Source organism: Amblyomma maculatum, chromosome 1, assembly GCF_055883805.1.
Source record: "Amblyomma maculatum isolate TAMU_Amacu chromosome 1, ASM5588380v1, whole genome shotgun sequence".
Lineage (NCBI taxonomy): Eukaryota > Metazoa > Arthropoda > Arachnida > Ixodida > Ixodidae > Amblyomma > Amblyomma maculatum.
Window position 1 is genome coordinate 217,992,525 of NC_139344.1, and position 27,301 is coordinate 218,019,825.

Consider the following 27,301-nt stretch of genomic DNA (forward strand, 5'->3'; position numbering starts at 1 on the left):
CTACACACGGCCTTGCTATAACTGTTCTGTCGCAAAAGCGCAATTTCAGATTGCTTAATGTACAGGGTAAAGGTGACTGGTGTCTTTTCATGGTCTATTTATGCACTGAGCAAGTTTCAACAGAATTAGCGAAGTTTTGTTATCTATCGTGCCCACTGAGCATGGGCCACCGGTGACACATAGAAGTCACGCGCTATTTCAAAGCTGCAACTGCACTTTCTGACTTGTTACAATATCAGTTATACGGTATATTCCAGAAATTGATTTCCAATTTTGAACTTGACACTTTCCTACGAGGCATTGAATTTTTGCGCGGCCGCAAAAGAGCGGTGACACAACTTTGCGAAATGGTTCGCATACAGGGAATTCGAGTACCTTGTTGTGTAAGCGAGCGAGCTCGATGTGGTCATGTTTTTTAGGCCGAGGACCGAGGTAAGCTTCTTGAGCAGTGGTCACCGGGATGTCTGATAGTCTGGTTCTGGTTTTGACAATGAAGACTTCAAGAAACCAGCCCAAAATATAAGTTTCTGTCCACCAGAGTATTAGTTTCCATCAGCTATATCATTGTAAACACAAATTACCCTATAAAGGAGTAAAAAGGGGGTAGCATGTTCTCTAGCACATTCTCTTGTAGGGACACTGTTTTCTCTGCAATCCTTGAGGTAGATCTTCATCCCTAAATGTATGGAATGCTTTACTATTGGCAATAGAGGTATATTACACCTTCAGATAATATTTATTTCATGCGATTTGCAATGCAGGAGGCGTTTAGCGTCTGCACCAGACGTTTTAATGTTAGCAGTTATAGGGCATTGAAATTTCGGCTGAATTTCAATCTCAGTGATTGCTAGAGCTTCGCATGTTTTGAAGTCAAAACTTCTTCCACAGCTTATATATAATATTGCGCTTTTCTAGCGATGAAAATCTACCCTGGAGCTTGGAGAGATTGCCGTGGCCCTGCAATTGAGTGAGCTAGTAGGCATGCTTTTTTCCGTGTTTAGAGTGTACCGGAAAATAAATTTTGAGCCGAAATCCTCATATGGCAGTTGTCCGCAGAGCCTGTACACAAAATGTGTTCACGAAAAGTGGTCCCAGTCACGTGATCACGTGAATAAGAAAGTGAGTAAGTGAACCGGGTCCACTCCAAGACTTTCCGTATTTCCGTGTACTAGAGTAATGTCGCTGAGAGCGCTAACCACTACTCTAGCTGACCTCCTGAGGACGAGTCCACAATTCTTGTGTAGCGTAAGGTCACCGGAGGGCGTTAAAAGAAAGGAAAACACCGGCTCTTGGGGAGGAGGAGGAAAATGTCAGTGGTGGCGCGGTAGAGTACCGCCGTTGAAGGGACGTGCCAAGGTGGCAGCACACTCGCAGCCATGGTCGCAGCAGGTTTGCCCGCCTTGTATACGTCACCAAGTGGGCTCGGAGCTTCATTTCACATCGCTGTGGGTAACGACGCCCCAGTCCCCAGTTTCGGGCTGGTAAGGCCGAGAAAGTATACGCTACAGCGGAAGAGGCTAGAGCAGCTTGAAGTACCGCTCGTTGCAACCGGCGTTAGGAAGTGGATGTGGAAAATATGTGCTGTGGTAATTGAAGTGTGTACTGGGAGAGTTTAATATCATGGAGTGTGAATAAAGGTTAAAAAAAGTTCAACGAAGCATCCAACTAAGCCTTCGCATTCACATTCTTAGAAAGTTTCCCGCATCATTCATAATTTTTGTCCCACCTATGTCGCAACATTAGAACGAAAAGAATAAGATAGCTGCACGGTATGAAAGAGCAAGGGTTGAGGAGGAGCCTCAGTTCGCAATCCGAGCCGCCAAAGTTTCGACAACGCGACTTGTCTTCGTCTGGACAGCGCGATCATCATGAAGAGCCAACGTTTCGACAAGGCGACTTGTCTTCGCCTGGGCAGCGCGATCATCATGATCACTGAGTCATTATCGTACCTCCATGACGAAGACAAGTCGCCTTGTCGAAACGTTGGCTCGGCTTGCGAACTGAAAGTCCCCCGCAACCCTAGTTCCGGGCTCTTTCATACCAAGTCGCAATATTTATGTTACTCAGTAGTACGGCTTAATTTGGCAACTACTTGCATTATGCGGGCGATATCTGGCTCCGCACGAGAGCGAGGTGTCGGGCTAGTTGGTATTGCATACCTAAAGAACAGCGCCGGGAACGAGACGAAACACGAAGAACGAAGACGAAACACAGACACAAAAGAGCCTCAGTTCGTAAGCCGAGCCAACATTTTGACAAGCGAACTTGTCTATGTGACTGTGCAGTTAATCCAGATATTATGGTCAGATGAAGCGATGAGCTAGGGCTGGTATTCTGAGCTGAGACAATATAATCTATGGCAAAACAAATAATTAGGTCTGGATGCTCGTGCTGAGCATATGACCTGGAGAGAAAAGCCGATAGCCTTGCTCACAGAAAAAGAACACCCTGTAGCTCCTACAACTGTAACGGAGTGATGTCAGCTTGCTTTCTAGTCTCCTTCTTCCCAGATTAATGTGCACAAAGCTTTTTTTTTCTCTCTGCTTGTTACATATTTGTATGCGACTTCTGTCATCAGGGAGCAGTTTTATGCTGTGGGACGTGAGGCTTTGTTAGTGAAGGTTTTTCAGTGGCTAAACATACTATTTAGATCATGGTGGAAACAGCACTGGCACAGCACGAAGTAAAAACGCAACACGGGCGCTGGCTATAAATGGCCTGCACTCCAGAGCTACAGGAATATATACCGCACACCCGCAAAATCCAAACAGAATCAAGTTGCTGCATAAAAAGATGGCGAAGTAAGAGATACGCGCTGAGCTTAAGATAAATGAAACCCAACAAGAGATGAACCGGCTAGAAGGTGAACGGGAGTAACACAAAGGGTGAACGGGTGACAACAAAGCAAAAATGAGAACAAGACTAAAAGGAAGTTTAGCTTGCGGAAGGCACGTGTCAAGGATAAAACAAAATGGAGAAAGTAGGCGAGGTGAAAAGCACATGCTCAGTTCGAAAGAAAATTAAACAGAACACATTCACAAAAAAAAGTAGGATGGTCGGGTGAAACAAGAGAAACAACAAAAGTAAAATCATGTTACACAAGCAACTAGCGAGTATCATGACTGTAATTCTCAAGAATAGCAATTTCTTTCAGAAGCAGTGTGACAGGCGGTGCATTAACCCAATTGTCATCGTTTCTGTTGAAAAGCTTCCCAAATTTATCAGGCATGCTGAATAAAATATCTCTATTATGCGGATTTGGTAAAGCAGGGAGCAGGGGAGAGAATTTGCGTTTGGTACGATGAATGACTAGGTTGGAACCGATAGATGCATTTCAATGATTTGTATAGTTCGCGTAACCTGTCATTAATACACCTTCCAGATTGGCCTGCATAAGACCTGCCAGAGGAAAGCGGAATGTCGTAAACAACGTTTTTCTTGCACTGTACGAATGAATTACGGTAAAAATGTTTTGTGTGTGATGCATTCAATCCGTTCAGTATCTTCACTATTCACGCCTTTGCACAGAGCACCAATTTGTTGGGAGCAGAAAAAATTGCGCGAACTACTATCTTAGCCCCATCTTCTTGAGCTTGTGGGACATACCAAGCATATAGTGAATCAAGACTGTGTGCGATCGTTCGGTGTCCGGACATGTTTTCTGAGAATTTTGGTGGATTTTCAGGCCGAGTTTTTCTAATTTGCGCTCCAGGTTCCTCGGAAACCAGCGGATGTAAGCGGACTAACAAGCGAGTTGAAGCAGGTGAGAACTTGGTAATGCCACTCTGTAGGGCATTACTGAGTTCGGCAGTGGCATTGCCTTGTTTGATTAGCCTGCAATTCTCGATGCAGAATGGCAGTAGGCTCTTCTATGAGCGGGGTGCGTACGGTGTTGCGTGCAGCAAAATGTCCAGGAAGCCTATAGCTTGTTGTCGGCGGGATGTTGTACCGTTTTGGTGAGATCTTTTAGGGGCAAGGAGAATTCGGCAAGCATGAGTAGTTTCCAACATGATCTTAAACCAACAAGCCCAACTCTCCACTCTTCTGATCATTATTTAGGTACGACTATGTTTCGAGGTGTAACCTACACTGGTTTTGTTTCGAGGAATTTTGGCCACCTGATACATACTATTTTTTTTTTTCATAATATCTTTGGAATTTTTGCTGTCACAGTCACTGAACCTTTGCTTTTGACAACTTCTTAAATTACCGTGTCGAATTTACTTTTGATTTGTTATTAGAGCATTTAGTTCAGTAGATGGATCTGCTGTTAGTTATTTTCTAACAAAATGTTTTGCTCTCTCTCTCTTTCTCTCTCCCCCCCCCCCCCCCCCCCGCCTAACACAAAAGTAGCCGTTTATTGAAATTTGGCAAGCATTTTGTTGCTGTTTGAAGTATTTATCAAATAGACCACTGAGACTATCTTGTGGTTTATGTAATACAGCAAGTAAGTTTTGTATACTTCATCATCATCATCAGCCTGACTATACCCACTGCAGGGCGAAGGCTTCTCCCATATTTCTCCACTTATCCCGGTTCTGTGCTAACTGTATCCGCTTGACCCTTGCGAACTTCTTAACCTCATCCGCCCACCTAACTTTCTGCCGCCCCCTGCTACGCTTTCCTTCCCTTGGAATCCAGTTTGTTACCCTAAACGACCATCGGTTATCCTCTCTTCGTACTACATGTCCTGCCCATGCCCATTTCTTCTTCTTAATTTCCACTAGAATGTCGGTAACCTGAGTTATTTTTATGACCCACTCTGCACGCTTCCTATCTCTTAATGTTACCCCTACCATTTTTCGTTCCATAGCCCTCTGGGTTGTCCTCAACTTAAGTAGAACTCTCTTGGTTAGCCTCCACGTTTCAGCCCCATAGGTAAGTACAGGTAAGATGCAACTGTTATATACTTTCCTCTTTAGCGATACCGGTAAGCTGCTAGTCATAATTTGTGAGTGCTTGCCAAATGCACTCCATCCCAATCTTATTCTTGTTATTTCCTTTTCATGGTCCGGACCTGCGGTTACTACCTGTCCTAAGTAGACATATTCGCCTACTACTTCCAGTACGTCGCTGCCTAATGCAAACTGCTGTTCCTTTTCGAGGCTGTTGAACATTACCTTAGTCTTCTGCATATTGATTTTCAAGCCTACCTTTCTACGTTTCCTGTCTTGGTCATCAATCATTATTTGCAGTTCATCCCCCGAGTTGCTTAGCAAGGTAATGTCATCAGCAAATCGCAGATTACTGATTCTCCATCTACCCTTATCCCTAATTGCTCCCATTCCAAGTCTCTGAATACTTCCTCTAAGCAAGCTGTGAATAGTACTGGGGATATTGTGTCTCCTTGCCTAACACCTTTCTTTATGGGAATTTTGTTACTTTCTTTATGCAGAACTATGGTTGCTGTGCAGCCACTATATATATCTTCCAGCACTTTCACGTACGGCTCGTCTACCCCCTGATTTCGCAATGCCTGCATCACCGCGAAGGTTTCAACTGAGTCTAATGCTTTTTCGTAATCATTGAATGCTATGTATAAGGGCTGGTTATATTCCGAGCACTTTTCTACCACCTGATTGATGGTATGGATATGATCGATAGTAGAGTACCGTTTCCGAAAACCTGCTTGATGCTGTGCTTGATTGCAGACTAAGGTTGTCCTGATTCTATTAGCGATTACCTTAGTAAATACCTTATACGTAACAGACAGTAAGCTGATTGGTCTGTAATTTTTAAGGTCCTTAGAGTCCCCTTTCTTATGGATGAGGATAATGTTTGCATTCTTCCATGGTTCCGGTACCGTCGATGACACCAGGCACTGCGTATACAGGGTGGCCAGCTTTTCTAACACGATATTCCCCCCGTCCTTCAGCAAATCTGTAGTTATCTGATCCTCTCCAGCTGATTTCCCCCTTTTCATAGTTTCTAATGCTTTCTTGACCTCGTCCTTCGTAACCGGTGGAACGTCCGACTGTTTTTCCCTACCGCCAATCTCTTTACGGTCCTGACTACTTTGGCTACTGTAGAGATATGTATAGAACTCCTCGGCAACTTTGACTATCTTGTCCATATTCGTGATGACGTTGCCCTCCTTGTCCCTTATCGCATACATCTGGTTTTTGCCTATTCCCAATTTCTTCTTTACCGCTTTAAGGCTTCCCCCGTTCTTTACAGCATGCTCAATTTTCTCCATGTTATACTTCCTTATATCGGCCACCTTGCGCTTATTAATTAGCTTTGATATCTTGGCCAATTCAATCTGGTCTGTTGGATTGGAAGCTTTCATACTCTGGCGTTTTTTAATCAAATATTTCGTCTCCTTAGACAGCTTACCAGTATCCTCTCTAGCTATCCTACCGCCTACTTCTACCGCACATTCAGTAATGATATCTCTGAAATTATTGTTCATTGCTTCTAGGGTAATGTCGCCACCCTCGTTTAGAGCTGAATATCTATTCTGTAGCGAGATGCTGAACTCTTCTGCCCTCCCCCTCACCGCTAATTCGTTGATGGGTTTCTTTCTTACTAATCTGTTGCGTTCCTTCTTCAGATTTAGGCTAATTCGGGACCTCACCATCATGTAGTCACTGCATCGCACTTTCCCGATTACTTCTACATCTTGCACAATGGCGGGGGTTGAACACATTATGAAGTCAATTTCATTTTTAGTCTCCCCATTAGGACTTTTTCATGTCCATTTCTGGTTCTTCCGTTTGCTGAAGAAGGTATTCATAATTCTTAAGTGATTGCGCTCTGCAAACTCAACTAGTAACTCCCCCCTGCTGTTCCTAAAACCAATGCCATAGTCACCTACTGCCTGGTCTCCTGCCTGCTTTTTCCCTACCTTGGCATTGAAGTCGCCCATTAGCACAGAGTACTGCGTCTTTACACTTCGCATTGCCGATTCTACATCTTCGTAGAAGCTTTCAACTGTCTGGTCATCATAGCTACATGTAGGTGCATAGGCCTGTACAACCTTCAGTTTATATCGCTTATTAAGCCTAATAACGATGCCTGCTACCCTCTCATTAATACTATAGAATTCATCTATATTACCCGCTATACACTTATTGACAAGGAAACCTACTCCTAGTTGTCGCCTCTCTGGTAAACCTCGATAACACAGTACATGCCCATCCTTCAGTACAGTATATGCCTCATTCGGCCTCCTAACCTCACTAAGCCCTATGATATCCCATTTCATACCCTCTAGTTCCTCGAACAGCACTGCTAAACTAGCTTCACTAGCTAGGGTTCTAGCGTTAAACGTTGCCAGGGTCAGTTTGCAATGGCGGCCTGTCCAGCGGAGCCAGGTATTCTTAGCTACCCCTGCTGCGTCACAGGTCTGACCGCCGCCGTGGTCAGTTGTTCCGCAGCTGCTGGTACAGGACCAGGGTTTTATGGAGCTTATCATAGGAGGTTGCGGCCAATTACTGCACCAGGGTGGCCAACTCCTGTTCTAGTGAGGGAGTGCGTTGCCGGAGGTGTTCACCGGCATCAGGAACCCCGGTCCTCTTGCATGCGAGGCGGATGTTCTACCGCTACGCCACCGCTGCATACTTCATAACTTCATAATTCTGTGTTTTCGTTTTATGAGGAGCACATTAAAAGCGATTACCATAAATTTATTTGAATGCGTGTCAAACAAGTAATATTTACTATAATTACCTATTTTATTTTATTTTAGATGCATACATTCAAACAGTACATTCATCTGAAATATCTAGCACCAACACGGAGTGTCACACAGATAACATCGTATGTAAACCGAAGTGTTGAGTGAAAACGATGCAAAGTTATATAATAAAGGGGCTGGGCCAATATAGCAGAACACATGTTCAGGCAAGCAGAGGCAGAGTACAGCAAATCAATTTTCATGTGTTTTTCTTTCAAGTGGCAAACAGTCAACAGTCAATCGCTACCGGAATGCCAATCTAAGCCACAGACAGAGACAAACACGGGGGGTTCAGCACTCACTGCCAACGTTTTGTGATACACTTCTTAACTAATCCGCGCTCTCTTGTCTACACTCTTTATGAAAAGCCTTCCTTTGAGAAGGGCCACGTGTTGTTTGCACTTAAGTACGGAACTGTTTGTGCGTAATTGTCATCTTGGTTATTTAACCCTCATAAATACTCCTTAAGTAGTCCTTCGCACGGCGTCCAATACGCAGCTCATCAATGGAACATTTCGCAAGCGGCATTTCACAGTTTTCCTGACATCCAGCGTTTCAGGATTACAAACACGTGAGCCCAAATTCTACGCTTGTTAGGAGCTCAGAAAACAACAGGTGCACCGTGTCTGTTTGCCATTTTTTTCTTGAGATTGTGCGAGATTGCGCGGATGTAGGGCACAGCTTCAGGCAAAGGCGCTTTCTGGTTATCTTTGGCAATTTTTCAACTTCTTCCTCGTTTTAACTTTTTGAAGGAGGGTTTCGGAAACAGCAATGAGGACCGATTTCGGGAACCATGCCGCCAAAAGCTGGATTATCCGGTTATTAAAACTCTGAAGCACTTGATGTGAGCACAATTTCTGTAAAGCAGACTCCATGCACAGTGACGCTATTTTTCTTTTAATTGTCTCGGAGCGCGCCAAATCGTTCGGCAAACCCTCCTTCTTAGCTCGCCTTCACAAGGCGTTAGCTTGAGGTAAGAAAAAAACAACATCAACAAAACCAGACCTTGTAAAAAAGAAACGTTGATAATTTCATATATGGTGAATGCTCATGAGAGATCATGCTTGTTAACATAACTATACTCCCTCTCAGGAGCTGTTTACAGCACTGCGAGCGGCAGGGCCGCTTTGGCCCATTCAGGATCATGCGCATTATAATAGGCAGTTGTACTCCTACGCGCTTGCTTGCCGTATTCGTGACTTATTTAATCAGGCTCAAGATTTTTAAAGGTGCGAAGGGGCCATCGCTACTCCAAACGCACATTCTTCTGGTCAGCGTTAGTGAACTTTTTGACAATTAACCACCCGGAGACAGAAAAAACAAAATCGATGTGATAATGACAAGAATATTACCCAACGAAGTTTCTTCATTGCTGCCTTCGTTGCGTCACTCTTTTTTTCTCTAGCCCACATGCGAAGCAAAGCGCGTTCTGGCATGTATCGCCACAGATATGCATAGTTGCTGCAGTAAACAACGAGATAAAAGTAATGCGTAGATCCTACAACAGCGTTTCGAGGGGCACGCTAATGACTGAATATATTTGTGTCATGGGATCATTAGGCTACGTACGCGCTCAGTGTGATGGCATAAATAATGCGCTCGAATTGCACAGATTTGCAGGACAATTACAGCTACCTTAGTACAAACAAAAGCCAGCACTGCGGTTCTCACCATCAACAGTGCGCCGGCGAAAATGGAGAGATGGACAAAAATTATTATGGAACTTCTGGCAAGCTTCATGCCGGTGCCGCAAGTGTGGCAAGAGACATCATCACAGACACAGCAGTCAGAATGGCTATTAATGCCGAGTTCCAGCAACAAACTTGCCGTTAGGACGTCGTATGCAACAGGACCGACCCGCCCATTGATGTTCCGCAACGCAAACCAAATCTTTAATACGATATGGAATTTCGCCTATAAGCGTTCGAAGCGGGACCACCCTCACATTCGCGAGCCTCTCTAGTTATATGTCATGTCTTTATTTCGTTCTGTTTCTTTTTTGCGCATACTTTTATCGGACGCATGCTAAGAACATAAGGCAACGATTATTCAGAGCAACAGCGATATTGCGTACGGCCATAAAGGAAACTTCATTAGCGTATCTTGTTCATCTGCGCCACGGCAACTTGAAACAAAATCAATTCTGCTTTTTCCCCATGCGTTTAATTTACATTGCGCGCTATAATTCAGGACGGACTTATTGAACGAAACATCAATGACAGTCAGACGGCCTCGGAGAGAGTACGCTCTAAAATTAGCCTTCTTAACCGTGGAATTGCACTAGCCACAAAGAAAAGCACTCTCTGGTTCGAGCGCACTACGACCGGAAGGAACGATGCACAACCAGGAGACAAAGTTAGCGTCAGAGCATATTCTTGAAAAGTAGGCAGAAAATGCGTCATATTCTCCGGTCGAATTAATGTTGACACGCGTCTTGTGCGTATCTGGAACATATCTACAGTACCAAAAAAAGAAAAATGGCGGCTCCATTGCGGCCACGCTACAGGAAAATGAATGGTAAATGAAGCACAAGCGGAATGTGGCGAGGTCGGCGGTACGAAATATCTCTTGAGGTATACAGTGTCAAGTAAATGATAATGCCACGAAGTCGCCGTGAAACTAATGACGAACGATAGCACACAGACTGACGGTAGCCAAACGGGCTGCTTGACGACTGGTCGGAAAACGCCTTCGCTGCTCTTGCAGTTTTCGCACGCCTCCGACGCTACTTTGCACTTCGAGGTCGTGCAGTTAGGCGCTGCAGCCGCATGGCATCATATCTCCAGGTCGCATCCTCCGTGAAGTGTTTTCGGCGGCACGTAAAACGAGGTTTGAACACCCAAACCTGCAATGCTGCGCTTCAGCGCTCTCATGTCGGTGCCTCCACTCGCAGGTGCACCTGGATTGCTTTGTGATCGTTTGTTGACACAAAATCTCTCTGTGGAGGAGGAGAGCAGGCGTAAGAAAAGCACAAGCGGCCGCGGTGAACCGAACGAAGCGTTAAATGGTAATACTTTCCAGATACTCACCTGCACTTCACCTTTACGTCGCAACGTCTTAACACGGGCTGGGGACAAATCATCCATTCGCTATGTGGGTTGGTTCTCTCCATAAATCATGCTCGGTACAGCGATCCTTCGCCTCGCAACTTGCTCTTTAACTTCATCTCCTAATCCTTCCTCCGGCTTTTCAGAAACCCTTTATATCCTTTCAGTGGACAACGTCCTGCGCCATGATATCCGGAGTTGAAGCAATGAAAGCTGCGACTGTAGAATGACATCATAATTAACCTAAATACATCTACAGCAGGGCAGCGCCCCATGACGATTTACTGTAACGGTTCCGCTGCTACCTTCGACTTCTCTTGTAAACCGTCCTCCAGATAACCACCTTCGGTTACCTAGTTCCTCTGGAATTACACGCTCTGCATGTCTATTCATTCTCGATCTGCGTCAGATGCCCTCAACTCACGTTATTTAAGTAACCCACTCTACTATATCTTCCTGAATTGAATTGGTGTATGTCGAATAAGATGGCCTGCAGACTTCAAAACAGGCAGTGTGAAAGAGAACAAGGAAAAGAAAGGTGAAGAAAAAAAAACAGCGCGAAAACGAAGACGAGACCACACAACACAGGCGCTGACTAGCAACTGACATTTATTTACGAACAGAAGGAATGTATAGTCACAAAACGAGTCAGGTTGTTATCAGAGTGATACAAGGTTGAGATTCCTTGACGCAGAATAGGCGCCTGTGAAAAGATTTAAAACTATCAGCAAAATGAAGTTTATCTCATTTGGAAAAAAAAACTGGCACATCCCTGTGGGCGTCAAAGGTGACGAGAATGCTAGAAATTACGGATGAAAAAGATCGTTGAGGTAGGCAAGTTTCTTTTTATGCAGCGATATGGACGGGGTGCTGACACAATCTTCACCTATCCTAAATATGCATAAGGCCTCAAATATCTCACGTGTGCTTCTTTTGCTGTATCTTTTTATGACGCTGCACCTGTCTAGGGCTGGACGGCAACCGCGGCATGAGGCACAATGAACTGCCATGTTGTTTCCAGTTCCGGTCTTGAGGTCCCTCTTGTGTTCCAACAACCGGTCGTTGATACAACGACCAGTCTGGCCCCCATAACATCTACCACACGAAAAAGGAATCTTATAGACAACACCAGTATTGCATGGAACAAACGGATCCTTGTGTTTTTTAGAGCATTCAGCCTTCCTCTTCTGTGGCACGTTCACCTTGCGGCAAAGTCGGGAAAGTTTGTTATAGGCCGAGAATACCAGACGAACCCCTGCTCTGCCGACAATCTTCTTTAGCCTATGAGAGAAGCGATGAATGTAGGGCACGACGGCTTGGGACCGATCGCGGCGAAATTGGGCAGCCCACGCGGGGCCCCTCTGGGTACGTGTTGCAAATCCCGCATGGGGCCCGTGTGGGCTGCCCTCACGGGCCCAACGCGGGCCCCGACGTCATAGCCCACTTTGGGCTACTTGGGAAGGTACATCAAAAAGTATGGATCGTGAAATGCAACGTCTCGCATTGAGGATATTCTTCGGCACCTATTATTGTCGTCTCCTATTTTCAACGGGGGGTAAGCGGCAATGGCAACTTCGATAGCGAAACACTGCCGAAAAAAAAAAAAAGAAAAGAAGCCCATTAGAAGGGCACGTTGTGCTCTCGCTTTGTTGTATGGCAGAAAACAGAACACATGCATTCAAATACGGCGGCGACCAAGCAGCACAGATCCTATCTCTAGCAGCGAAGGGGGTACACGAACTGTCAGTGATGTATTTCCGCCCCCTCTTTAACTTTTGAAAAGCCCACAAAAATGTCCCGGTTTTCAAGTTCATGCATTCTCGAACTAAGTAAAATTCTATCCGGAGGGTGTACGCACTAACCCCCCCCCCCCCTCCCCCCAGCGCCTTCTTAGCTCTTAACTGACAGCGCATGCTACCACTCCTCTGCAGTTACTCCAGCACTGGTCACCAAAGTATGCAATTTGGGCTGCTTTAACTGCCTAGGCAATTCGGTAATTAGCTGCGGCCTCGACCGAGCAGGGAATATCAGCAGAAGTTGGTACTTATGTTTGCCTGTCAAAACGTTTCAGCCTAGAGCGAGGGCATGACTTAACCGGGCATGGATTCGACTGGTAGACTAGGCGCTGTCCTTTGGTAGCCTCTGTATGCACTGAATAAGAAGGCAATAATCCTTTCTGTGCCTTGGGAGCATTGCGCACATGTTTGCGTGGCAGCATAAATGAATTGCTCGCAGACTTCAGTGATCCCTTATCGAGGGGCTCGAAAGCAAAATATGGGGTCATCCCTGTACCTCAATATATTTAAAATCTCCTCATGTTTTGAGGAGTTACGACGGTGCTCCATCATAATACAAGTATACTATACATGGTCAACAAATTTTGCAATCTTCAGCATCGCTATTCGGGACCGTGGCCAGCGCACAGTCAATACTCACGTAAATATCTTACATGACACATACGCAAGACGTGAAACGAGATGTCAGGAGTTTTAACCTATGCGCAAGTATTTAAATATAGAAATAATATAGCTAGGGAAGCAAGGTATGTTGACATTATTTTCATTGATGATGGCACGCGCGAAAACACAGAAAAAAGAGTTTTGGAAGGTTATTGGCTATTACGAGAATAGTTTTACTTTTACTGACGTGCTTCACCATCAAGAGTCACTGCAGTCTTTAGACTTTTGTATCATGCCTACACGGCGATCATTTCTATTTCCTGTCACCGTATGAAGACACAGAAAGGATTGCGGCCTCATGATTCGAAGTAGTAAAGCAAGTCAGTATAAGTGGTTCTTTATTATAATAGAATAAAATAACAATAGTCTTTTTCGTAATCCGCATTCACAAGTCAGATCCTCACAACATGCAGGAAACTTCTGAAGGGAATGTAGGCGGGCCTTGCACCAGCATGCTTCTCCTGTGCAGTCATAATCGCAAACACTGATACCGTCCTGATGTAAGGCATAGTGCCACAAAATAGACCAGTTTTTGTATAGAGAGTAAAATTGCTTTTTGGGCCAGTTGGTTTATACCTAGCGCTGCTCTTTGTAATGAGCTGGTATAGTGGAAAAATCGGCAAGGCTTCCTAGCGTATGTAAGGGTTATCTTTACTTTATGGAAGCCACCAAGAGGTATAGCCTGTCATTGATCTTTTAGGCTAGGAAAAAGCCGCAGCTCTTGTTCCTTTCGAAATTATCACGATTTGGAAGGTCGACCATATTATACACTGCCACAGAAACTTGTGCGAACAATCATTTTTGTCTCTGTACCATTAGTGTACAGAACGTGTTACAAAAAGATGCATGTGGGCTGCCGCCACACTGTGAAGTTACTTTTTGCCACCAATGTGCAAGTGGTAATTCGAGCATTATAAGAATAAAGAGCAAAATAAAATACGGGTTTAAGGCAGGGAAAAAAAAAAAAAAAAAAAAAACGTGCTCAGGTAAGTGTGCGGTTCATAACAAGCCTCAAGTTATGGTTGAACTGGTAAACAAAGATTTCTGTACATGTTTCTTAGCATCTGCTTTATTCTTTCGTGTGACTGCTGTATGTGTTTCACAAAGCCTAGAAAACGAATATAAAAAAAAAAAACACGCTCACCAAGGCTTCCACCTTCAGGCTCCTTCTGTCTATTTTACTCACAAATATTGGGGATGAAAAAAAAAAAAGAAACATGATTCCAAGTTACAAAACGTTTTTGCGATATTTATGCCCATATGTTACATAGTGGACGGTCTAACAGTTATACGCGTACAGTTCGCCACTGTAATTAATACATGCATGGTCTCCTTGGTATTATCAGAGTTTGTTTGCAGCTGTGCGCAATGTAGCTGGATCAGCGACTGAATTACACTGGTGCGATCCAGCGCACTGGTGCGTTTTATGCAGCATAGCAATATTGACTCTGACAGAAATGTAAAGTATTCCTACACAAATACAATACCAGAGATGAGGCACCTTTTGCGGTACTGTTGAGCTTCTGCTGGCGGGCATGGACGCTGTTTTAGACCGGCGCGCGCTAGCGTATTCCTCGACGACGCGGAGAATTCCTTGATAGTATAGATCTCCCGCTTTCAGTCGAAGAAAAGACTCGGTAACACAGACGCACCCTAATTTGTTATCCGAGATATGAGCCTTCTATCACAGTGCGACTCTGCAAGAGATGACAGCTCAGCGGCGCTAGCGATGCTGTTAAGCATGAATTGATTCGAAATGGAAGAGAGAAAGGCAAGCTACGGACAAGAAATATGCCAAGCCTTTCGTTGTCCGCGCAGCTCGGGAGATTTATGGAATGTCTCTGAAATGTAGCGAGACCTGCGGCACAAACTGGGCACTGCAGACGAACAGCCGAGCACGCTAACATGCGCTGTCTGTTCAGAAGACTGTGGGTATGAGCACATTTCAAAAGTCACGAACTTGCAAAGCATAAAAAATGCGCAAATATAGGAGACGTGGAAAATATTCCTTTGAAATTATGAAAAAGAAAATAAAACAGAAAGGCGTGCATGGACAGCACTTCCGGGTCTTTAAAAATGTGCACCTGGAATTTGAGCCTCTCGACCGGAGCGCATGAGCCCGTCTGATGCACACTCCTTCATGCAAACTGAGCCTCCAATGTGTGTGTCACATATAGGTTTACCCTCTTCTCCACCGAGACGGAACAGTTGACTGTGATATACGCGTCGTGTGTTTTAAGTGCGTCCTCTTTTTACACCAGCGAGCTTTCGTCGGACCAGTCCCAAATAACCTAACAAGTTCATTTCATGCGCTACGGAGACCCCGTTAATTACATAAGTCAGCATTAATTCTTGAGCTACTGCATGAAATAAAAATGTAGAATTATTAGCAATCTAAGTGGCACATTTCGCAAAGGTGATATACGCGAATATGAAGGGCCACAAAGGCTTACAGGCGCCAAAAGCCTCCCGTGAGCCTTCGTTTCTTCTAATCTACAAGAACGATACGCATTAAATCGCAAACCGCAGTCACGAAAAGCACCGTAAAGTACCTAACGCAAGAAATCCCTTTCGTAAGGGTGTGCGAATAGTACTTTTTCGAAACCGAATCAAATATGAACAGCGTAGCTAAACACCGAATCTAATGATAGTCTAATATTGAATCGATTACAATGATAATCGAATACAGTTCAAAGCGAATGGAATATTTGTAATAAAAGTCGCTACTTGTGGGAATATTCTCGCAAATCCAGCAGTCCTGCGGGACATTGGCGCCAGCGGTTGTGCTGCTGTACAATGCTGTGAAGTATGGGCTGAAAGCTGTAGTGTTCAAAGACGCGCCAGAGAGATTCACTAAAGGATAGCAACGCAAAGTCAGTATAATTAACGCTATGACCATCATGTTGCACTTACACGAAAATCATCTTTTGCATTGACGACGAAAGGGAATAAATTATAGAGCCCCATCTACGCACTTAAAAAAAATTACAGCTACGGGAGCCTTGGATTCAGATCGGGCATCAAGAAAGGTTTGCTTATCTTGCGTCAGCCATTCCGAAGCTTCCAGTCTTACAGGCCATATATGATCATTATGAATGGCGCCAAACGAATGGACCGTGTTGCGCCGCAGAACCCTTCATCCCGCCTACACCGACAGCGGCAGGATGACACGCGGCGTCGGTGAGGGCCCTGTTATTCGAACAATTGTCGTAGAGAACACGGCGGTCTATTCGAATCTCTCGCCAGTTATTCGAAAAGATTACGCCATATTATATTCGTTCTGAATAATCCTGAACATACAAGATTTTATTCGACTGAATAATCGAATAGGAGGACATCCGATTGGCTGCTCGAGATTTTGGAGTATTCGCACACCCCTATAGGTTCAGAAGGCCATTGACAATGCAGCAGCCATGCCCATTTAAAATAAGGAAATGTTGATAAATAACCAGCTAGACTCCTGCTAGTTCCCAGCTACGCGGTAAGCAAGCCATAAATATGTGGGCTGCCAAAGTTCTATCATTCTGCTGGCTAAAAACCCGCTCTTGCAGAGTGAAGAGTAGAGATTTCTTTCGACTGCCAGCCCGGGATGTTCCCCAGCACCTCTCCTGGCGTTCGTCTAATGGCATCACTACGTACGGAAGCTAGCCGCGCAGCCCTCGTTGGCATATTCCGATCGCGCACTCACCGGGCGTGCCGTAGTTCCTCCAAGCGGCTGCTGGGCCACCGGTGAGCGCCAGAAGGGCGGCCAAGGCGCAGCACGTGGTCATGGACCTGCGGTCCATCGCGTCCAACAGGTCTGGAGCGAAGGACTGGCCGGAACGCGCCGGCGCTACCGAACGACGCCAATCGATGTCGGCGGGAAAGTTGCCTCGTCGCTCCTCAGGCACAGCCCGGACTCGCAGTAAACTCGGCGCGCCACTTTGGCCAGCCAGAGTTTGAGCTCCTCCGAGCCAGTGCGGGCGCAGGCGCGGACGCTCGTGCGCGCGCCACCGGAGTTGCGAAGAGAGGGGGCGCCCCTCGCCACCTTCAGCGCGCGCGTCCACCCTCTCCGCCGCTGAACGCGCTGGCCTGCTGCTGAGCGCGTGCAAACACGGCGGCCCCCGTCCGCTAGATGCGCCCAACCGAGAGGCGGCGCATCGCGGACGAACCGGCTGTGTCAGCGTGCGTCACGCTCAAAGTCAAACGACGAAGTCTTGCTTTCCCATCAACACCCGCATTCTGAGCACCGACAGAAAAAGAAAAGCGATCGCGGTAAATAACGCGCCGGCGGATGCCTTTCTTTTTGTCGCCTCTTGTTTACGCCCGCCACACGCAATCTCTTCTGTCAAAAGTGAGGAGCCGATCTGCACCTGCCACCGGCATGGTTAAAACGTGATACCAGTTGCCGTTAATCGCGCATAGAGAAGCCAACGAGCGAGTGCGACTCCTCCAGTGTCCTTTCATGAATGACCAACGGCAGACGTAGCGGAATGAAACAGAACCTATCAGACAAACCATGCAGAATTAGCGCAATGACTCTTGCAGTTCTACGGTAGGACATGGGGGATTTAATACAAGGCTATGATTAAGAGCGTAAAGTACGACGTGGCTTCATACACTATGGCAGAACAGGAAGGGGAGAAGGGCGGCCGTGCGAAGGGGGGGTGGGGGAGGCGGGGGGGAGGGAGGACTGATAGGCCTTGCAAAAAGGAGAAAACACAAGAACAAATTCTGAGATTTTGCACAGAAGGAAACTAGTTTGAAGCAGAGATGTGCGCAAGCAAGCATAAACAAACATAAAGTTAAGAAAAAACATGCGAGTTTTCGAAATGCTTCAGGAGTGTGCTTTGTAGGGTTTCATTGGTACTTAGGCAACTAAGGCCATCATGCGGCAAATGCAAGGTACAGTATGTTTACTTGATTGTAAGATTTTCAAAGTAACTTTTTAAATGCTATACTTGGTTGTGCAAATTTGCTTGTTTAAATTATATATAAAAAAAAAAAACTAAACAGTGCTGGTGACCCCTCCGAACGAATGTTGTCCTAAGAGTATGCTAAGGTGTTATGGGATGTGTTCTTTATTAAAGTGTAGAAAATAAGTATTTTTTAGTTTCTCAAGTTTCATGCAAGAGATTAAATTAATGTTGATGGTGAGCACCTCTCCACAGAGTTCGCCCGTAGGTTCGTCTTTTTCTTTTTGCAAAAATGAAGAACGAGATGCTTGGCTTATCGCATTTAAAGTATCCGTTCTGCAAACTTGTAGCAATACGTCAACCTGTCTAACTGAGACGCTTAAATAGGCAGTGTTTCATCCCTATCCCATCCTTAAAAAAAATGGTTAGGCAGGTTTAAGCATGGTTAAACCAATGCTCGAGCTAAAACCGTACGATGTTCCGGTTGAACAGCGCGTTTACCACGCTTTCAATTACAGTCAGCCTCCAGCCTTACAACCTGTTCTGGTGTTTTAAGCTGCTCACAAGTTTCAACGAGTCTACTCTATTCGCCAACATACGTAGACCGCTTCTAATACTCTGAACCAGCACCGAAATCTATCTCGCCGGTGAAGTGATGCAACCCCATCCCCTAAATAAACATATACAGACAGGATCACGAAGCTCAAATTGCCAAGATATTAGTCTGCCATGACTATAAGGACGAGCGGTTGGCGTGTGGAATTACAGAACCAATATGAGACACGCTGTAAATGGTTTCGATTATATCGCGTTAATGGTTATTTTAGGGTGAAGAGTTGCGTAATTGCAACGATGCCGTTAAATGCCATGGCCTAACGTATACAGCAGTAATGGCTGTGGTGAATTGCAGTCCCGTGCAGTGAATGCTCGCAACTTCCTAAAACAGGATACAGGTGCGTACTCCTCGCAATGGAGCCATGCTTGTCAGATGTGCTTTATGTGCAGCAGGAATGATAAGAGACATCGTTTCTTCCCTTCGTCACAGAAAATTGAGTCAGGCTCTTTCGTTTTCAACTACCGTGAAACGCGTTTGCGTCACGATCGGTCCGAAGGGGAGCCATTAATATTTAACCTTTCTACAGCAGCTTAGATACTTTTAACTTCTTACGGTTCATCTGCAGCGTGCCTTTAATCCTTCCGCCGCCAAGAGGCAAAAAGTGGCGCCTGTAGCGAGCACCATGTAGGCATCAGCAAAGCAGCAAAGTAAAAGCCATCCACTGCTTCATGATTGCCTTGAACGGCGATCGGTTCTTCGCCGGTTCCTTTGACCAAGTCCGCATGATAAGCGCAGAGGCAGCGGGGATACACTAGTCACTGAGCTGCTGGTTTAGTGCGGGTTTAGTGCGTGCCGAGTTCTTCGTCAAGGTCAATGTACAACTGGTCGCGCAACTTGGAAGAAAACGCGTGCAGCTGCCTACTGCCAGCGGCATCAACTCGATGATGAGGGCTCCTGCGAACTGTGAGGCAAATTACTAGCGCACAGAAAATAAGATCTGCCAGAACTCCTAAGAACCTAATATTCGCGCTCAGGAATGAATGCAGTTTTTGTTTCTTGCGTAAGAAAAAACCGTGTCACATTTATAATAATATTTTAACTTCTTTCTAACGGCCTTTCTCGGCCATTTATTATCCGCTGCGTAGTTGCCAAAGCTCAGAAATGGTTCAGACGAGTCAGACCAAGGGCCGAATTACGGATTCCGCTCACAAGTTTGTGAGCGTGACGTCAAAATTACGAAGCTGTGACGCAGCCTTGAGACGTCAATCGTGACGAGTATGCGAAATCGTCCAACTACCAGCGACTTTTAGCGTGGCTCCGCCCTAGTAGTCCCGAATCCTCGGCAAACGTTGATGCCACAGTGTGGCACAAAACTGAGCAGGGACCGTCTCCTAACTTTTTCTAACACGACGCAACTAATACGCAATAAATAAAACAAACAAAGGTATATTTTGGCAAGATACTATTTTTAGTATTGATTAACATTGAGCTCAAGTTGAAGCGTTCTTAGTTTTGTAGTTATACTTGCTATTAGGTAACTTTTGTTGCCGCGAGGGTGCGCGGGCGGCGTCATGGCGTGCACATGGCGGCCTGCAAGCAAACAGCTGATTCCCCGAGAAGGTGCTGCTTTTTTTAGCGTCGTCGGTAATCGAAGTGCCGTGCAAGTGCCGTGAGCATGCTGAAAATCTAATAGAATGCAGTCGAAGTTCAGGGCCTGCAGCGATAAAATTTCATGGAGCGCTTGACACGGAAATGGACAAAGACAACTTGCGAAGGTGTTTTCGGTCGGCGCCTACTAGTATCGATGAGAAAAGTGCTGAAAGTGCAACGTGCAAGCTCCGTGGTTCTATTTGTTTCTCTTTAGGAAATACAAAACGACTGTGAAGCATGTAGTGTAGGCCAAAATGAAGCTCTGTCCTTGCATGATCATCTGTTTGTATGTAGCTGGATAGTTTAGGAAAGAACATGATCATGGGAATGCTTCCACCCCTGCCGTGACTGAACCCGAAGCCTTCATTCACTGCAATGCCACCGTGACAGGGCTTTCGATGTAGCTTCAATTGTAGTGTGCTCTGTATATTTTTTCTTCGTTCTCATGACTGAGTTGCTTTGTTTTTGAGCGATACCTCCTGCCCACACACCATTTGCTTGATGCATATGTGATGTTTTTGCACCAGTTTATATACCTATGGGATTTTCTGCGTACGCTACAATCACTGTGAGCACTAAAACTCGCAATATTATGCATTCAATTTGTCAGCTTTACACTGTTTAGCATTAAGCAAATGCTTTCTATGCGTCCTAACAGTATATGCAGGCCTGTAGTCCTGGAAGGTTCACTAATGCAGACCACCTTATGCAAACATTGTACATAGCACTACTTGTGTCATGTTTCTGCACTGTTAACTGCCATACTTTGTTTACTGCTTCTGAAATGCGCCAAACCTATGACAACTACTATGCAAGCCTGTAATCATTAAGCAAGTAACCTTTTGTGTTTTGCCTCTGGGTCGCAGTTTTATGCACAATACTTTCATTTCTTGCTTCTGAAGTATATCAGACCTGCGATAAGTACTGTGCCAGCTTACAGGCTCTAAAAATTATTCTTGTGTGTCCTCTCTGTGTAGCACAATTGTGCAGCACGTCAAATAACTGCCGATACTATTGCAGGAAGTTGGTTTCGCTGCTGCATATTCAAGCGTGTGAAATGCTGCAGGAACATAAAGCTGCACAGTGGATACAGGTGCTTCTAAAAAAACTTTTGTGAGGACTTCCCATTCCGATAGGCGTCACAATTGCTGCCTCGTTGTGAAACACTTTAATTATGTACTCAAACACATGCACACACACACAAACACCAACATACACGGTTGTAAGCAACAGTGAAGGGGGGTGTACGAAGACAAATTTGACTTGACAGATGAGGTGTTTTAACGCATGGTTCGAGAAGATGCATCTTTATCACAACAGGTTTCTGGCACAGACATGAAACGAGAAGACGCTGCACTTGGCTGCCTGTGATGAGTTGGTCAGCTTCGTGTGGTATATCACGGCCGATTGCTGTGCTGTGATTGACGCCAAAGCGGTTGCCGCACCATGGGCAGCTGTGCCAGCCTCTGGTGGTAGGTTCTGTGGAACAGGCTCACAACATGATTCTGTATGGCTTTTCACTAGAGGTATGCATGGCAATAGTGATCCCACTTCCAAGTAGCCAGTGCACAGATGTGACCCTTTCTTGTCCAAGCCAGCAGCACCCTCCTCGTCTGCAGGCAGGCAGGAAGACATCCAACGAAGTTATGCAACAAGGCACATGCTACACGCTCTGGCTGGTAGAGGAACGTCTAGCATTTTTGCAAGCACCGGAAGCGGGTATTCAGCACGCCGATGCAGTTATCCACCATTAACCTTGTGGAGGTGTATGCCTTGTTCTATAACCGTTATGGAGAGTCCGGACCGGGATTCCATGGCACTGGCAGCCATGTCTCCAACAGGTGCCCCTCTCACCAGCATAACCGAAAATGGCACGCTGTTAAGCACATTCTTCGTCACGTCGTTGTCGACCTCAACAGCCTCATAAACTAACAGCCTTACTGACACAATGGAAGAGTCACATCAAGTAGCTCATTGCCAGGTTTTGCTGACGATGACATTCATGGGCGTGCAGACAATGAGTGATTGAACGTTTCAGCAACAATGCTGTATGGACAGCCTTGCACTTCATATCGGTATAAATGATGTCCCATTCCTACTCAATACAGGCATCAAACAAACACATCCCCATCTTCGTTTCTTACGTAGGCATTTCAACAATGTACTAGTGTCTTATGTTCCAGCTTTTATAAAAGCCCAAGAACGGTAATACATGTGAGGCATGTGGAGCCTACCGTTAACTTATCTTGCAAACAGCAGCGCGGCTCAGTGTCGTGAATTCGACGACTCGCAGCAGGCCGGCCTCGACCTGTGTCATGCCTGTGTGCAGCCGAGAGTGTCGCCAGGAGAAAGCATCATGCCAAGATCCCACGTAGGGAGGTTCATGGCCAAAATCATGTTGGCATCTCATATCTGAAACAGGGACATCACAAGACTACTCGTAGACGACCGATGTGCCGTCGACAAACCCGACGACGCCGGGTATGCTGCCGTGACGAAGGAAGCCTTTCTTCTCCGCCGCCCTAGCTGCACGCCGCCGCAAACGCTTTCGAACTGTCGGCTGCGCGAAGCCGATGTTCGCCTCGTTGCCAGTAGCGGCTTGGAAGCCACTAGCAGTTCGGAAAAAGCGCAGTGCACACATTATCTGCCGCCGCACAGACAGCGCACTCGGCCGCACACACCTATCTCAGTTCATCGCGTCGCACAGTCACTGTACTATATCCTTCTCGAGTAGCAACAAGCGTCGAAACATCTCACCGAGCACGTCAAACAGTCTTCGTACACCGTCCTTCGCCGATGATCGCGTCGGGGCGCCGCCGCTACCGCCTCACGAGAACGCCGGCCGCCGCATAGATCGCCGCCATTTTCCCTTTGTGAGCGCTCACAAACAAGTTGTGAGCGGCTCGCGTCGCTCACAACCCCCGCTCACAATTGGCCCGTAGCCAACGTCATCACTTCAAGTGTGTTCATGACGTAAACAGCAGACGTCGATGATGTAAAGGACGGCCACTCCCGCCGTGTTGCCGCTGGCCAATAGGAAGATTGTGAGTGTGAGTGTGATTGTGAGCGTGAGTCGTCTGTAATACGGCCCCAAACCTTTTTTTCATCCGCGGAATGGGTGCGTCATCGGCCCCGGTTCAGCGCGTGCTGCGTACAGAGTGGGTTATCTGTACCAAACAGTCAGTATTTCATTCTGCTGGTAGTGGTAGAGTTTTACAGCAAGGCGAAGACTGTGTGTGCTCGATGAGAAACTGATTGCCGCTGCATGTGCGCATTTCCGGACGATGTGACAATGCTGCGTCACAGCTCGGCGGCTCGGCCTCCCAGGCACGTCGCAAAAGTGGTGGCTTGTTTTACGGATACACGTCTGCATGAGCGGCGTATCGCTTCATGTTTTAATTGAGCGGTGAAGGTGAGACTTTATTGCCCCCAAGACGTGTGTCGCATTGCTCAAAGCCTTCCGTTCCGCTCCCTTTGCTGCGTGTTTTGCTTACTGCGTCGTATTACCGCACCAACGTTCGCTGAACGTGCTTTAGCTGTTGTTACAGTGATGTTCCTATTGTCAATGGGATGTTTCTCATGAACATGTTAAATGCTTAGGTTGTAAATTTGTAACCTCACATTGACTCCTTTCAGTGGCAAATGAAGCGCGAGTAAAATATGGGAATCATGAACAGGGCGAGATTTATTGGAGTGAAGCTATATCGTAGACATTTTCACTTTTCAGACGCATTAACTTCTAAATACTAGCAATCCCATTTTGAATTGCTTACCTGAGCTCTCGCAGGTTGGCGTTCTAGCGCTAGCATTAGTTATTCCGTTCGTTTGTTTTTGTTGTTCTTTGACGCAGATATGTACTTTGTTTGTTAGCAAGATCTTTTACCCTTTTATAATCTCACCGCGTCTCGTTTGGAGACCTACGCTCAGGTCATTTTGTTATCACGAGGATTTCATGAAGACCGTGACGAATGAGCGGTGGTCGCTTTCCTACACAAGATTTCATTGTCGTGAAGCGTCTATGTAAGTAATCGTGAATTAATAAAGCCTGGCTTTCTAAGCAGCACAGCTTCACTCATTTATGCCCTTAGTGAAATGCCTCAAGCCATGCGATTCTATCCATGTGCTTGCCGAATTCACTTGAAGGCCCTTGTTCACAAACGTGCGCGAAGAAATAAGCCCCAGAATGCGTTTACATGACGCGCGACGAAAGATTAGGCTAACGAAGACGGAGGCAGAACGATGCTATGATAAGGTGGTTAAAGATGCCATAACATTTCAGTTAACGTAAAACTTGACAGTAGAAATCCATGTCAAGTAAAGCTGGCTGAACAGTTACGGTGTCCATTTTCTGCCTTATCCGAGCATCGTTCTGCCTCTGTCGTTGTTGGCCTTGTTTTTCGTTCATAAGTAAAAAGACAACCAAATTCCCCGCCAAAAGTACGTCACTGTGACGTCACAAGCGACGTCACGTGTTTGTTGTGCCTCACAGTTCGCAGGGGGCGCCGGGAAACTAAAGCCTCGCTCAGAGTCGACACACAGGCTTCTATGGGAGTTACGCTACCATTTGTTCTTCTACCATGTCTTCGTGTTCAAATCGACCAAAGCGAAAAGCGACACTGTTTTGGCCGGTGGTCAGCAGCTTTGAGGTGGAAGCGCCAAGAAGAGCAACAAATATTTCGTTTTGATATGGTGGCGACGTACCACTCAAACGAAGGTGCTTTGATTTGGACAGCTCTTTGATTTGTTTATTAGACTGGTATTGAGATATAACGCCTTGCTGGCTATTATCGGCATATTCTTTTGTTTATAGAGCTGTTTGCATGACGCTTTTAGCGCTAAACGTTTTTAGCACCCATTCTTGGCAATCTCAGTCAAAGGTCGTCATGAAATCATGACAAAGTTCAAGCCCTATTTAAGGCAACGCCGAAACTGACGGCGAATAAGACGCTGAAACTTAGACATGCACCCCTAAATGGGCAAAAGAAGCTATCGTAAGCCGCCATGTGCGATTACACGATGTATAATAATGCATGCCTTAAGGCCGGAATACATGGAGCGTTTTTGCCGCGTCAAGCCGGCGTTTTACGCCCGGCGCGCACTCGACGCCCGGCGTCGGAAAAAACGCGCACCGCCGCCGATCTGGCCCTGCCAGATATTTGACGCGCGGGCGGCGCGGCGTTACTGGAAGCTACTGCCGACGCGAGCCAATAGGAGCGCGGAAAGCTAGCGTATCCGGGGCCCGATCCTCGATATTCGCCTTCCCCTGGCGGCGCCATATTGTCTTTCTGATTGGCTCAGAAAAGAGTCACGTGCTTCAAACTTGTGGCGCGAAACCATCAGTTGAGGCAAGCACTTTTAGCGGTTACGTCAAAATGACGTAGCCGTGAAAATTGATTTCAAGCGGAGCTATCCTTGTTGCCTGGATGACAAATACGAATGATTTTGGAGTGGAAGCAAAGTTACTGATGGTGGTTTGGAGAACACTTACGCTCGATTAACCAATGTGATGAAAATAATGGCATACTGGGAAGGAGCGGATGCTCAAATTTGATTGGCTGGAGCTATGTCAAGTGAAACAGGTGATACGCAAGCATATTTAGATTACGTCAAATTGACGCGTCATGACGTAACTGACGTGCCGTAATTACCGAAAATGCTGACGATTGGCCGCCATAATTTCGCCGAGTGGCGAGGCACCCGAATTATGCTAATGAGACTATGGCGACAGGCAAGCTGATTTATGCAGCCGTTAGCCTACCGTAGTTTCTTAGCTTGTTATTAAAAGTAAAAGGATAACTTTATATACACCTTGCATGGCTTTTTAAACGGAATAGAAAGGCAAATTATGAGTGCGTATGAAATAAAGGACGTTTGAGACAATCTCTAATGGGGGCAGAAGCGTGCGGCCGCGTGACGGCGCTAACTGCTTTCTTATTTCAAACCCTTTCTTCCCATGGTAAGAAATTATTGGTCTGCGCGGTTATAATAACCCAGCAATGGCGGCGGCCATGGAGGGAGGTACGCTTACATAGAGGAAGGAAAGAACTTGTACGCTTACGAGTGGTCTTCGTGCCGTTCGTCGTCTGCAAGTAGTGATCGAGGATTTGCTGCAGCACAGCAATGCTGTCAAATTGTCTTGAAAGATAGCTCGTCAGTACAGTCAGATCTGAGGAGTGTAGTGTGGCGGCTTTGCAAACTCCGAGGCGAGAATTGCCCTGCGCTCGGAGTGTTGAACTGTTGAGCTACTGGTGTTTCGGGTGGGATCGGCAGTGGTGAACGCCTCTGATGTAGGATGGCACGAAATGTATTCGTTCGGCCGAGCAACGAGCTCCTGGAATGTGTCGGGCTTCTCGATGGGTGTCGACCAGCAAGGCAACGCAGTCAATCTGCTGGAAATGCTGCAGCACGTCGAGCATCACAGAGGTAAGCGCAATAGGAGAACCTGTAAAGGTGACTGTTCATACAGCGTCATTCGCATTCAAGTTGTACACAGGCGGGAAATGACTGAAGATTAAAGGAATACTTACAGGACGCATGCGGCGAATCCGATATTTTTAATCAGCACTTTGCGTTGCTTTTAGCTGCCTATTTCTACGACGCATTATAATTTTCTTCAACTTCTCTACACTGCACGAACTTAAAAAAAAAAAAAAACTGAGTGTGCTCGTAGTTGTCAAGATTTCTTGGTTAATGGTTTCGACGACCGATAAAGGAAAAACGTGTGAAATCGCCTGATATAAGTCGTTCCTTTAGTTGCAAAATAGAAAAAGTTAACCTTCGCACTACAATTTCCGCCACCAACCCGTCTTTACCTGTTACGGAAATGGTTCACTTAGGTATAGGTTTTGCACTGACCATTTCTTGCATTCGTAGATTACACTTTACCGCAGCATAGCTTGCAGCTTTGATGATTTTGAATGTTCCTGTGCCATGCGTGTTTGATATTTTATTTGCATATAATTTAGGCACTAAACATTTGCAGGTGATCGTGTGGACCTTGTGCAGCCGTTGCAGCA

At 46.0% G+C, this 27,301-nt stretch overlaps 1 protein-coding gene across 1 annotated transcript in view; it reads right to left on the reverse strand.

The window, feature by feature from the left end:
• Positions 1-16,969, reverse strand: part of LOC146205628 (B-cell receptor CD22-like) — a 149,794-nt gene extending 132,825 nt beyond the window's left edge. The window contains exon 1 of the mRNA XM_084607555.1: positions 16,873-16,969. Coding sequence (XP_084463681.1) covers positions 16,873-16,969 — 97 coding nt within the window. The remainder of the gene's footprint in view (positions 1-16,872) is intronic.
• Between the last annotated feature and the right edge of the window lie 10,332 nt (positions 16,970-27,301).